The 14383-nt window shown below is 23.8% G+C and overlaps 2 protein-coding genes across 2 annotated transcripts; one reads left to right on the top strand and one right to left on the bottom strand.

Annotated features, from left to right (window-relative positions):
* Positions 1 to 5747: 5747 nt before the first annotated feature.
* On the bottom strand, positions 5748 to 8510 carry OCT59_028378 (uncharacterized protein). Its single transcript, XM_025319679.2, has 4 exons — positions 8005 to 8510; positions 7878 to 7894; positions 7663 to 7769; positions 5748 to 7559 (listed from the first exon to the last, which is right to left on the bottom strand). Exons 1-4 carry the CDS (start codon positions 8346 to 8348, stop codon positions 7077 to 7079), a joined length of 951 nt encoding a protein of 316 aa, XP_025173205.1. The 5' UTR covers positions 8349 to 8510; the 3' UTR covers positions 5748 to 7076.
* Positions 8511 to 9354: 844 nt separating this feature from the next.
* OCT59_028377 (uncharacterized protein) lies at positions 9355 to 11016 on the top strand (the record flags this gene model as incomplete). Its single annotated transcript, XM_025327040.2, has 6 exons — positions 9355 to 9502; positions 9580 to 9650; positions 9743 to 9899; positions 9979 to 10189; positions 10264 to 10519; positions 10589 to 11016. 6 exons carry the CDS (start codon positions 9355 to 9357, stop codon positions 10667 to 10669), a joined length of 924 nt encoding a protein of 307 aa, XP_025173204.1. The 3' UTR covers positions 10670 to 11016.
* Between the last annotated feature and the right edge of the window lie 3367 nt (positions 11017 to 14383).

The raw sequence follows: 14383 nt of genomic DNA, 5'->3' as shown, positions 1-14383 counted from the left end.
TTTTTTTAAACATACTTGGATAATCTTTTTTTTCTTTAGGTACTTTCACTCTTTTACATGGCACTCAAATACGTTTTCTTTTTTTTTCATTTTTACTTCTTGCATTTTGTTTCCTACTAATTTTATTTCATTTTTTTAGGTCCTTTGGTTTTTTTGGTTTTGCAATTAAGTATATCCAGCTATACATGCCACTAAGGTTGCTTGTCTAAACCTCTTCAAAATCCTACGATTAGTTTTGTCAAAATTTTACTATAGATTTATTATAGTTTCGGCAGAGTTTTGGCAGTTTCGGCATTTATAATAAGTTTCGGCAGTTTCGCCTTTCTCCAAAGTTTCGCCAGTTTTTTAATATAAATTTAATATAGTTTCAGCAGAATTTCGCTTTTCGGCGAAACGCCATCTTGCCTAAACCCCTAGGTTTCGGCAAGCAACCTTACATGCCACCCAAATTATTTTGGACTGCCGTAATTATAAGTAAAATCCAAAATTCAATTATGGCATCCCAAATTATTTTGGCACTTTACATAGTAAATTATATATAAACTGAATGAATTATGGCATCCCAAATTATAATTATGGCATCCCAAAATAATTTGGGCAGCATGTATATATCCAGCACTACATGGCCGTTCTTCTTATTTTTTATTTCATTCTTGTATTTCATTTCTTACATTTTGTATTTCATTTTTTTTAAGTCTTTTAGTTCTTTTCTGCAACTACTAAGGTATGTTTTTATTTTTTTGTTTTTATTTATTTATTACATATAATCTCTGTTCCCTATTAACTTTATTTCTTCTTTTATTTTATGGGTTTGATTGTTACTTGATCTTCTGTTTATCTCATTTTCATCCCTTTTCCATTTTTTGCTCTCCTTTTGTCTCTTTATTTCTTTTGCTTTTTTTTTGTTTTTCCCTTCCTTCATTTTTTCCATTGTTTTTATTTCTTTTTCAGTCCTTTCATTTTTTTTTCATTCCCACTTTTTTTTTCATTTCCACTTTATTTTTTTCATTCCTTTCTTTTTTTTCGTTTCCATTTTTTCTTTTTCATTCATTTACACTACCTCTCATTCATTTTTATTTCATTTCTACTTCATCTTTTTTGTTCCTTTACACTGCCCTTCGTTACTTTCATTTTTTTCCATTCCTATTTTATCTTTTTCGTTCATTTATATTATCCTTTGTTATTTTCATTTTTTTTCCATTCCCATTTCATCCTTTTTATTTCTTTATATTATCCTTTGTTCTTTTCATTTTTTTATTTCCCTTTGCTCCATTTTGTTCCTCTTCATTCTTTTCATTTTTTTTCATTCCCACTTTATCTTTTTCGTTCCTTTCATTTTTTCACTCTCCCTTTGCTCTATTTTATTTCTCCTTCACTCCCCCTTCATTTCTTTCATTCCCTTTCACTCCCTATTTTTTTCATTTACCCTCATTCTTTTTTCCTTTTTTCATTTACCCTCATTCTTTTTTCCTTTTTTCATTCATATATTCTCTTTTCTTTATCATTGTGACTCATTCTTTTTATCATTCCTATTAAAAAATTTAGAATTTTGGATAGTATGAGTTTGTTTTTTTCAATCAATAAATCATGTAATCTATTAAAAATTAATAAATTGTTATAAACTTTAGTGCGAAAATATTTTAAGCATGTTTATTATACAGTATATTTAAAAAAATTTAGCCAATCAAAAAATTTTAAAAAATTTACAGAGGATTTATATGTTAAATTATGAAGTGAGAAATATTAAATTTACAATAATCAAATTTAATAAATTTAATAAATTAATTGTGACTTGGGTGAAATCACCTTTAGGTGATTTCACCTCAAATGCAAATTAGCAACATTCATAAACAAATATTAAATTAACATGTTATTTTTTTTAGTCATCAAAAGTTCTTAATATGAATAAATTAAGGCAGATTCGCAGATATAATATGAAAATATCATATAAATTCTGATTCTGCAATTTTAATTCCATTAAGTATTATAACTTGTAATGAAAAGAAAAATAATAATGAAAAAGAAGTTGAAGAAAATCTAGTAATTATTAAAGAAAAAAAAAAAGAAAAGAAAATTTAAAAAAGAATTTAATAATTATTTGTAAGGATAATCAGAAATGTTAAAAGAAGAAACTTATGAATTTAAAGAAAATAAAAATCAAAATAATATAATATATATTTATAATAATTGAATGGAATTTAAGTTCATTTTTTAAGAAATTTTTTTTTTTTAATAATAATTTTATAAATTGTAAATAAATTAAATAAATATTATAATATCATGTACAGTCAACTCTTATTATAACGAACCCTAGGGTCCAGACTTCAACTTCGCTATAAGACTATAGTGAAGATTTTAAGAGATTTAATTGGTTAATTCATTATTGCGAGGGAAATTTATTATAGTTGTCTGAAAAATTCACTATATCAAGGATTCGCTATATTAAGGTTTGACTGTAATATAAATATCCCAATGTTTTAGAAATTAAAAAATTTTTGTTTATATCTATAGATTGTTCTGTTATTATTCCATCTTATCTTGTTCTTATCTTTATCCCGTTCTCAATACTAATGGAAAGGTATAAACTCTCATATGATATCATCAATGATAGAAAGTATATGAACATTAAATTTCGTATATTTAAATATCTGATTGCAATAATATTTGTATTACTATATTAAAGAGAATAAGAATTAAATACTTTAATAAATTTTGATTTTTGTTATTAGAAAAATATTAATCATTAGTTAAATGATTAGCTTCAATATTATCTAGAATTAACAAAATAATAACTTATATTAGATTTTCAGTTAAATATACTATATAGTATTTTAGTTTTAGATTACCATGTATTGTAACTTATGTTTACAATTATGTAATATTATACTATCAAATAATAGAAAAGTTTGTTGAAAATGTAAGAAACAGATCATTCAACTTTTACTTAAGATTCTATTAATGAAAGTCATATTTAATAAAGATATATGCATTAAGCAAAAAGAAATTTATTTAAAGCGTAAAAGTATTAACAATTTGTATACTATAAAGTATATATGTTGCCCAAATTATTTTGAGATGTATAATTATAATTTGAAATGCTATAATTTATTTAATTTATATATAATTTACTATGTAAATAAAATGCCAAAATAATTTGGGATACTATAATTGAATTTGGAATTTTACTTATAATTACGGCAGCCCAAAATAATTTGAATGGTATGTATAATATAAAGGAAAAAGATCTTATAAAAAATATAAGGATAATGGGCTGATATAATACTAAGTAATCTATTCAAAATATAAAGAAGAAGGATTAAATCCTAATACAAAGAAAATAGATTTATTTATGAAAAGATAAATTAAAAGTTTAGCCAATAATATGAAAAAGTGAAGACTACTTAGTAATAGTGATATACTGATAGCCTTCCACCTTTTTTATTATTTGTTGAAAATGAAAGAATCAATATTTAAAGAACAGTTTATTAAATCAAGTGATCTAGTATTTTTATTTAACAAGATCTTAATTTATTGTATATTTAATAGTCTAAATCAAAAAAATTATTTTCAACCATATATATGTATAATGAAAATAATTTCTATATAATACATAATTACATAAGAAAAACTTTCTAAAAGAAGACTAGTGACTAGAAGTGAATTACAAATATATAATATATCTATCTATATACAAAGAATTGTCTTCCAATTAATAAAGTAAAATACTTAAACTGAAATACTTGAATAATGATATAATTTTTAATATAAATATTATCAACTAATAGTATGATAAAAAAATAAAAGAATTAATGAAAATTAAGACTACTAAACAAAAATAAAAAGTTCAAAAAAAAATGAAGTTGCATAATAAGTAATAATTTGATTTATTCAGCAATTAATTAGATTAGAAATAGAACTTTTTGTTTTATAGTTTCTTTATTTTTCTGTTTTATTTTTATTATTATTATTTTTTTAGATAGAATTTATCTTAAGTTAAATATTTTACATCTGACAGTATTTAACTTTTAGTTAAAAAGAAAATATGGATTTTGACTAAAACTGACCTAAAGATTTTGGTTGTATTATTATTTTTTAAATAATGATGTAATCACATAAATGACAGGTCAATTTTTTCTTTAAAGAAGTAGTTATATTAATACTTAATTTTTATATGTATTTTATTTTTTTATTATTATAAGTTTAGTATATATAAGTAAGTATAATTATAATATAACAAAACTGTACTTATAATAAAAATAAATAATAAAAAAAAAAATTACAAAAGTAAAATAAAATAAAATAAAATAAATTTAAACATTATCAGTATACTGTTCTTCTTAAAAGAAAAAACTGATCTGTTATTTTGAGATCAAAAGCAACACCAATATATAAAATTCAAGTCAAATACTTTTTGTACAATATATAATAAAAAGTTATATGCAATTTGCATAAAAATAAATCTAATTTACATATTTAACAATTAAAGATGCTTGCTAAAACTATTTTTTCAAAATTTTAGTTTAGTCAAAATTCAATTTGAAATTATTTTTTATAATAAACTTAATTGCCTAAACGTTTTTATACTTTTCTGAAATTAATTATAATTTAAGAAATTTCAGATTTACCAAGTTTTTCATTAAAAATAAAGTTTTTAAGTTTCAGATTTTTGAATTTTAGTTTCAGGCAGCAACATTACTAATAATGTATTTGCAAAATCTTAAGTTTTTAAATATTAAATTTTAAAATTATAAGTTGCACTATACATAAACTAAAATTATATATAATTTGTGAAAATCAAAAAGCAGTTTGTGCTTTGCAAATTTCATAAATAGATTTCATACACTGAATGATACATTATAAAAAACTTAAAAATTTAACCAATGATTAAAACCATATTTTTTTTTTAACTAAAGCTAACTACATATAAACACTGTCAGATATAAAATAATAAATTGGTTATAAGGTAAGTTTTATCTCAAAGATAAAGAAGAAATTTAAAATTGGCATTTATAATAAAAAAAACTAAGCCTTTGTACTATTAATTGATAATATTTATATCATAAATTATATTATCTCTACTACATTTATATTTATAGCTGCAGTTTTCATAAAAGTAAGATGTCCTTTTGTGAATATATGACGCATCACTTTATAATTTTCTTTAGTTGCAGTTCTTCTTTTAGGAAATATGTCTTCTTTAAATGTACAAATCATAGCAAAATCATTCTTATCAAAAGTATAATTTAGGAAAATATCATCAGTCAATTTATTGAACTTTTGATGACTATTCACTTTACTGTATAGAAGTGCTAAATTACTTGACTTAATATACTACTTTGTCAAAATAGTCATTATGAGTTTTCAAATATAATGCAAGAATTTGTTATTACCTTTCTATTGTTAATAAATTTCCACTTTTAAAATCATATTATTTTTTTAGACCTTTAATTCTGCATTTTGTAAACTAATCGGTGAATATATAGAGGTTTGACATTAACTCAAAAATAAACCAAAAATATGAAGTCAAATAATTTTTAAAAAATAGTAGTTCAGATCTACCCTTTTTTGGGGTCGTCTAAATCAGTAGTTTTGACCGGCATTACGACATTAAGAAATTACACGAATTAATTATATCGTCCTTAACTTTTTTAATTTTCTAATACAAGTTTATCTGAAATTGAATAATTGAAATAATTCTAGTAATACAAAAATGTTATTTTGCTTCCAGTCAATTTTCAATTTTACTTGAATTCATAGATTTTCTAACATGGTAGTAGCAATATGTCCACTTTTACAGTACCAACATCTAAAAAAATACCCCCTTATAAAATTTTAATTTCATTTATGAATATGATATTGATATTGAAGGTTTCAATTAACTAAATATTAATATTAATATTAATTGCATCATATAATTTCATTAAATAGTATTTATATGAATTGAATAAGAGATATAAAAATTTATACTGTAAATTTATGTAAGTTTGTGAATTGAAAAAAAAATTCAAGTATTTGCATTACAATAAATCCAACAATTTGTATTTCGGGTTTAGAATTCAATAATTTGGATTTCAGCAATACGTTACGTAAACAAAATTTAACGTAAGAATTAGACGATAAATTAATTTCAATTTGGTTATATTCGACGGGTTTTGAAGTAATTACTGATTAATAATCTGATTTTATTTGTTTTAATCTAATAATAGTTTATTACTACTTTTCAATATTCTGGTTGAATTATCTTTTATGTATATTTATCGAATTTTTATGAGTCCGGAGATGCGTTACTGCGGTAACTCCGGAGCAAATCAATGTTTTATATATGCATATAATTTTTAACAAGGTATAATCATCGAAAATCATCATCAGAAAAAAAACCAAAAAAAAGTTATTGATCAAATCTATTTTTTTTTTTAATAATATATTTTGATCAAAAAACAATTCTATATTCGAAAATACCCAACAAAATCCAATATAATACAAAATCAATTACAAAATCAATTTGATACCAGACCAAAATAGAAAAAAAAATAATGTAATTTTAAAAAAAAATTTTATATATATATTATATATCGGAAATTTTCAAAAATTACTATAATAACTGTATTTTTGTTCGTTAAACGGAAGATATTAATGAATATTAAATAATTTTTTAGTATATAAAAACGTTCACGTAAATAAATGATTTTTAAGATTACTGATGATGTATTAATATATGATTGATGTATCAAAGAAAAAAGAGATATAAGCAAAAAAAAAAGAAGATATATAAAAAAAATATACAAAATTTGCAAAATGAAATGTCTACTTTGTTATTTGACATCATTTTATATCTCTAGTTTATGAACAGCAATCCTTCGATATATGCAAATAAGTTCAATATAATCAATACGTAAAAAAAATTTATTCCCTCCTTCAAAAATCTAACATCTAGAAGTAAAAAAGAATATTGATCAGTCAATTGAAGAGGAACATTCGGAATATCAAGATATTATAAAAATTTTGAATTAATAATGAGAATAACCGAACATTTTTTTTTTTACGCCTATAAATTTTAATCGAGACAAAACTTTTAATCAAAACATTTCTGCGAACTTAGATGAGAAATCAGAGATCCCGGATGCTATATCAGACAATCCTATACCCATATTATGAAGGGCTAATGCTGTAATTCCTGCACCTACGGCTGCACCAATTCCTGCCCAAATAGCACGTCTCTTATTACTATTTACGTCATAGTTCAAGTATTCTTCTGTTTCATCCAATTTGCGCTTGAGATTTTGAACTTCTTCTTTCACATCCCGCTCATTCTCAATTTCTCTGAGACGTTTCGTTGATGTGGCAGATGGTGATGGTTCTTGACTGGACTGAGATTTAGCTTTAATTCTTTCAGATGTTCGTCTTTTACTAGACTTGCTCTCGTTATCCGACTTGACAGTTCCATTTGGTATACCATAATTCATTGAACGAGTACTATTAGAAGTACCGTTTGTGGTTTCTGCCGACATTTCGGGCATAGAATTTAACATTGAATTCATTTGATTCATTGCACGTTCGCTCTAAATTAAATCCATCATATTTAAAGTACCTTCTTTTAATAATCTCTCATATACTTATCGAAGTCATTGATGAATCTGAATAATTTCAAAAAAATTAACATACCTTGACTTTTGCACTTTGCTTTTTTGGTGTATCAAACCAACTATTTTCTGAATCCAGCAGAGCAGCAACATGTTCATAAATATTATATCTATGGGCAATATCTTTTGCTAAAATTTCATCGAATTATGTATAATACACAATAAATTATGATATAATGAATTAATGATGAGGCTAGAGATTTTCATAATTAAAATTGCACTAATAAAATGTTGTACCTTTTTCAAGTGGAACCCTGTTTATTAGGTTTGTTAAGTTATTAATAAATAAGTTAATGATAAACTTGAAATGAAAATAAAAAAAAGATAAAAAAAGAAATAAATAAATAAATAAGTAAATAATTACCAAACACCTTCAAACCAGCCTTCTTCAATAATTCTGACATCGCTCACTTCTTTCTTAAGTCTTTCTAGCTCATCATGCCAAGCTTGCTCGTCTTCGTCTCGAGGATATTTGATACGTAACAAATAATGAAGATTTACTTCATCAGTATCTTGTCTTCGCCAAACATCATATTCGTCTTCGTCGAATCTGAGTGTAATTTCCAAGATGGGGATTCCGTTGACAAAGTGGCGGTTTACAGAGTTTGGATAAGACGAAGATCTTCGTACAATTCGAGGTGATGAACGAACAGGCGTGTTAGTTGAACGTTTACCACGGCCTCCTCCTTTTGAACTACGTGTTGTCATATTTCTTAGATGCTGTCGTTTTGTCTCGTTGAGGTTCAATAATTAGGTTGATATTATTACCGATTTTATTATTATCTATTTCGACAACTTTTAACAGTGGATTTTATCAACTTTTTTTTACAGTTCTTTTGGCAGAATTTACCATAGTTTTTTGTTATAGTCTACGAAAAAAAAATACTGAAAAAGGTGATTAAAAACCAAGAATGGCTGAGATGTACAATATATATTACACAGAGAATAAACTAACAAACTTAATATGGAAGCTTTGGTGATGTCACCAAAAATTTGACTATACAAGAATGATGTACCCCACTTTTGGCTGGGTTGACCGGGTTTCACAGCAATGTAGGCGATCTGTGGACGGTTTATCGATACTCGAAGCCAATAAAATTAATATGCACCTTCACATGCTTATACGTAATGATTGAATCCATTCCGATTAATGCAATAATTATTATGATAGAAGTTAGTTATTCAAGAAACATCGATTGAGCAAAGGAAATACTAAAAAAAAATTTATAAATTTACTGAACTGGTTCTAGTTTCCGGAGATTTTCCGATAATACAGAAAGATTGCATTTCATGTGATTTGGCGATCTTCAACGATCATACCATGGAATGGACTTTTCTGGATTGATCTAAAATCGGGGCTTCCAGTAAAGGATAATTTCAACTTTGTTCAATCAAAAATATGTTTCTTGGAATCTTTTGAACGCAACCGACGTTATACTTTTAGATTGTACAAAAAAAAAAGACAATTTTATATGAAGAATATGTATTACGTCAATAATGATGCAGTCACATGTATGACATTTCAAAAGTAGTAGAACTTAATTACACAGTAACTAAAAATCCGTTCCAAAGACTAACAAAAATTTCAGTAGAAATTATGAAAAAAGAAATTGCATTATAGACTAGTTAAATCAGCTCATCAAAATATTATTCAATATATAATCAAGTACAGTGGCTGAAAAAACTGAAAATTTTTTTTTCCTTTCTTCGAAAAATGTCCGATATTTCTCATCCGCAACATTTGTCCAGTTCTACTTCCACTAAGAACACTTCAACAGAAATTGTACTTTGGAAATATGATAATCCTTATGCGAATTACAAACATGACCCTGAAAGAATTTTTTTATTAAATGGATATACACGTAAATAAATAAAAACAAAAATCATATTTTATTTATTTTCATTACTCTAACTTGTCATTCATTTTTAATTCTTACAGTTCGAATACATCAAAAATTAGATAAAATTGTCAAGATTACACAAAATACTGGAAATTTAGTATGGGATGGTGTAAGTCAATTTAATTTCTTTGATTTCTAATTTTTACTTATTTACTTATTATTTATTTATCATAAAATATATAATATATACATAATTCAAAGGCATATGTACTAAGTAAATATATTTTATATCATCTACTTAATGACTTTACCTTTCGAGAAAATATTCTCGAGTTTAACGATACTGCGCCACAGAAGATACGATTTTTAGAATTGGGTTCAGGGTGTGGTCTTGTTGGACTATCTGCTTGGATTTTGGGTAATTTATAGCTAAAAAAAAAGAATATTTATATTTTTCTAAAAAATTTTAACATATATTTTCTTCCGTTAATACTTAGGCGGATATGTTGTATGTAGTGAGTTACCTGGTGAAGAATTTGAACATACAAAATTAAATATCGAGTCAAATGTTAAATCAATATTAAATCAACAAAAAGAACGATTTAAATTAGAATCTAATCTGAAAAATGAAAGTGATTTAAAAGTTAAACACGAAAAATTAGAAATTAATTTACGCAGCGAAAATATTGCTGTATATCCGTTAAATTGGTATGTAATAATTATTTTTTCATAATAGAAATGATTAATTTTTTTAATTTTAATGTCTCTTTTTTGATAAATAGGGAAGAATTACCACAAGATTTTCCACATTTATTTCCATTTGATATTATTCTAGCATCTGAAATATTTTATTTACCTCATTTTTATAAACCACTAATTAAAATGATAAAATATTTTAGTTGTCCCATTACTGATAATTTTAAAGAAAAGAAAGGGAAAAGAAAAACTTTGGTATTGGGAATTTATAAAGATCGTGGTTTAGGTGAATCTGCATTTTTTGATATTGCCAATAAATTTGGTAAAATGAAAGTTATTTGGGTATGTTTGAATCATAGTTGATTTTACATTTATAATGTATTTTATTTTTAACTAAATTCTTTTTTTTAGATTAATAATAATTGGATGTTAAATGAATTTAATAATTATTCTCAAGAATATAAAATGTTTTGGCTTATTCCTTTTGAATAATTTAAAAAAGGATTGTATTTTATTAACATTGTTCGGAAATGACCAAATCAATTTGTCAATATTATCTCAATCATTTGATTTTGATTGGCTAATATTTATCACATAAATAATCATGTGACTATAATTAAAAAATAATGAATGTAGTGTAGGCAAAAATCATAATGCTGGCCAAAATTACATTCAAATGACCAAGGTCATTTGTCATTTGAATCATTTGATCATTTCAAGTCATTTGTCAAACACTGTATTTATTAGTAATTTATAAAATTAACAATATGATTTCTTTGGTATTTAATATTGAAAAAAATATAGTATTTAAAATTTTTAAATTTTTTAATTTTATTTATAATTCTAGTAACTTTTAATTATTTAATCTTAGCTATTTGCTTCTTTATTATTATATTACTAATAATAACAAATTTATTTATTTTAATAAAAAAAGTTTAATAATAATAATTTATTTCCTAATTTTAATATGAGCTTTATTCCAGATAAAAAATATTATTACTCATTCCTATTATATGATAAATATTTTTTTTTAATTTACTAATTTTTTTAACTTTAATAGTTAAAAAAAATATTATATTATTCCTTAAACTGTAAGGGCTAAAATTAATTTTAAAAATTTTAGAATTTTTAAAATATCTTAAGATCTAGTGATCATAGAAAGATGAAATTATATTTGTTAGATTCCTCTTATTAAGGCGCATTTAATGGTAATAAAATCATAACTCTAAAATTGATAAATAAAAAGTTATATTAATCTATAAATTTTTAGATTTTATAAGTTATCCTGTCATATAATATTTGTAGAAGGATAATTTTATTTCTATCAGATTCTTCTCATTAAGACGCATCAAATGGTGGTAATTTTATATTTCTAGGGTTAATGGATAAAAAGATATTTCAATTTAAAAAATTTAGCTACTATTTGTTATAATTTGTCAATCATTTACTTTTAAAAAATCATTAATCAAATTGAACTTTTTTTTCAATTTTACTTAGAAAATACTATAGAATTTATTATAAAAATATTGGTTTATATAATAAAATATTTTAAGGTATTTAAAAGTGTCTTTAATTAAAAAACAAAATTGCAGGCAAATTTGGCTGCAAAACAGTTTAAGGGATAACTAGTAATAATAATAGTATAAATGATAAAATAAGACAAAAAATTATAGAAAACAAAGATAAAATAAAAGAAAATAAAAGAAAATAAAAGGGAGAACAAAAAAGAAATAAACAAAAACAAAAAAAAAGAGAAATTAAAAAGGGGAAAATTGTAAGAAAAAGAAATGAAAATAAAGAGAAATGAAAATATAAAAATAAGAAAAATACTATGTATCACTTGCAGTAATCATCACTAGCTACATTTAAGATTATATAATCATTTGTTTATTTTATAATTTTTTTATTTAACATATAATGTTTATTATACATGATAAATTTTATATATCAATTTCATATTGTTTTATATTGTTGTTATTATTATGATATGATAATTTAATATTTACCCATGAAATCTCTATATTTTCTAGCATATAAAGCCATATTACTTTCTTTTTTTTCTATTTAATATTTACACTTTAATCTATTTCAAATCTATCTATTCAATTTTTATATCAATTTTTGATTTTGTAAGTTGTAACCATCCTGTTTGGATTACTAGTCAAATTTTAGATAAAAGTTTTTTTTTAGAAAAACTTTAACATATGGGCGCATTTTTGGAATTTGATATACCCTTCCATATGAGACAATTGGTTAGACTTAATAATTTAATATATTATTGACACACCTCTTACCTGAATCATTAATTAGTTAGATTTATTATAACCAAATCAACATATGTCCTAAATTAGCATAATTAATTATATAAGAAAAGTATCAATTATTCAGTTTTAAGATATTATTAAAATAAACTGATAATTTAGACCATATACTAATTTTAAAACATATGTTAATTTGATTTATAATAGACTAATAAATCTATTCCAAGAATATGTCCATATGACCTAAATAAAATACCATTAAAAATTTGTAGTTGAAGTCAGACTATATTAGAAAATGCAGATAGAATGGAATACTTTTAGATATATCAAACAAAATTAACAGTTTACCTATTGATGATAATACAGTCAACTCCCTCATAAATACTCGTTATAGCTTACATTCTACTATATAACTATACCAGTTGAATGTTCAAAACACTTTACAGCGACACCTCTATAAGTGCACCCTCTATAAATGCACGCACTATATAAATTCTCTTTAAGTGCACGGTGGACCTGGTCCTAACTTATAAGAGCTCTTAATATTTTACTCTCTATAAATGCACACCCTCTTTAAGTGCAAATTCTACTATTTTTTTACTATGGTCCCAAGGAGGGTGCATTTAGAGAGGTGTCACTGTATTATTAAAATCTATCCTATATAGTCACAATCTATCTATAGTCACTATCACATCTATTCTCAAAAATCTTATATTAAAAAGAACCATTTAGTATAATCACAGTTATATAAAAAATATATTAAATAACTTGGCATCTAATGATCGTACAAAGATGTACCATAGCTTGTTAGAATCATCTCACTGAGACAAATCGAATGGTGGTAGTTTTATCCTTTTACAATCATTGGCTGATAAGTTATTTAACAAAATGTTTAACATCAGCATTATCATATTTCTTGATTTACGTTTACTGCACCATTTAACATTTTGCTAAATTTCTTGGTACCTAGTGATTGTAAAAAGATGATTAATAGCTCGTTAGAATTGCCTCATCAAGATGAATCGAATGGTGGTAAGCTCATCTCTCTGTGATTAATATTGACAGAGTTATTACTTAAAAACTATTTAATATTTTTTAATTTCAGAAATTTATTTAGTGATTGGATTTTGATGATAAATTTTATACCATCAGATTCATCTTATCAAGACGAATTGAATGGTAGTAAGATTGTCTCTATAAGATTAATATTGGCAGAATTATTACACAAAACCATTAATATTTTTTAATTTCAGAAATTAATCTAGTGATTGGATTTTAATATATTTTATACCATTAGAACCGTCTCATCAAGACAAATTGAATGGCAGTAAGATTATCTCTTTATGATTAATATTGGCGGTGTTATGATACAATAAGTTTTAAGCATAATTCTGATTAAAATTATATTAATTTTTGGCCAGAATTATAATATACAAATATAAGAAATTTTTTATATAATCTCATCTCTTTATAATTACAGTTCGGGATATTTTCAAAATTGGATTGTGTAATAGATCACGTTCTGGAATGATTTTAGAATGATCGGCAATTACACCAACATTTAATTTTATCATATTAACGTGATTTGATGAAAAAATTTCTCACAATATATTCTTTGAAACTGCAAAACGTAATTATAAAAATATGTCATAAAAAGTATGTATTTTCATAATCAGTGAATATTTTTTCATAATTAACTCTCTTTCAAAAAAGTATGAAGACCATAAAATGACTATAAAATGACATATTTTCAATTTAAATGAATTTTTTTTGAGTTTCATTGCCATTTTTTTTTTATTTTTATTTTAACTTTTTTCTTAATTTTATTGTAGTGACAACATGCAAAAAGGCATATGATAAAGAGCTGCTTTGTCTTTTCACAATTTAGTAATCACATATGAGTAAAAAGGTTTGAGAATATATGAGACAAAACCATTACAAGTAT

This window comes from Rhizophagus irregularis, chromosome 8 (genome assembly GCF_026210795.1).
Source record: "Rhizophagus irregularis chromosome 8, complete sequence".
Lineage (NCBI taxonomy): Eukaryota > Fungi > Glomeromycota > Glomeromycetes > Glomerales > Glomeraceae > Rhizophagus > Rhizophagus irregularis.
The sequence above is the reverse complement of the archived record's forward strand: the minus strand, read 5'-3'. Positions and strand labels throughout refer to the sequence as shown.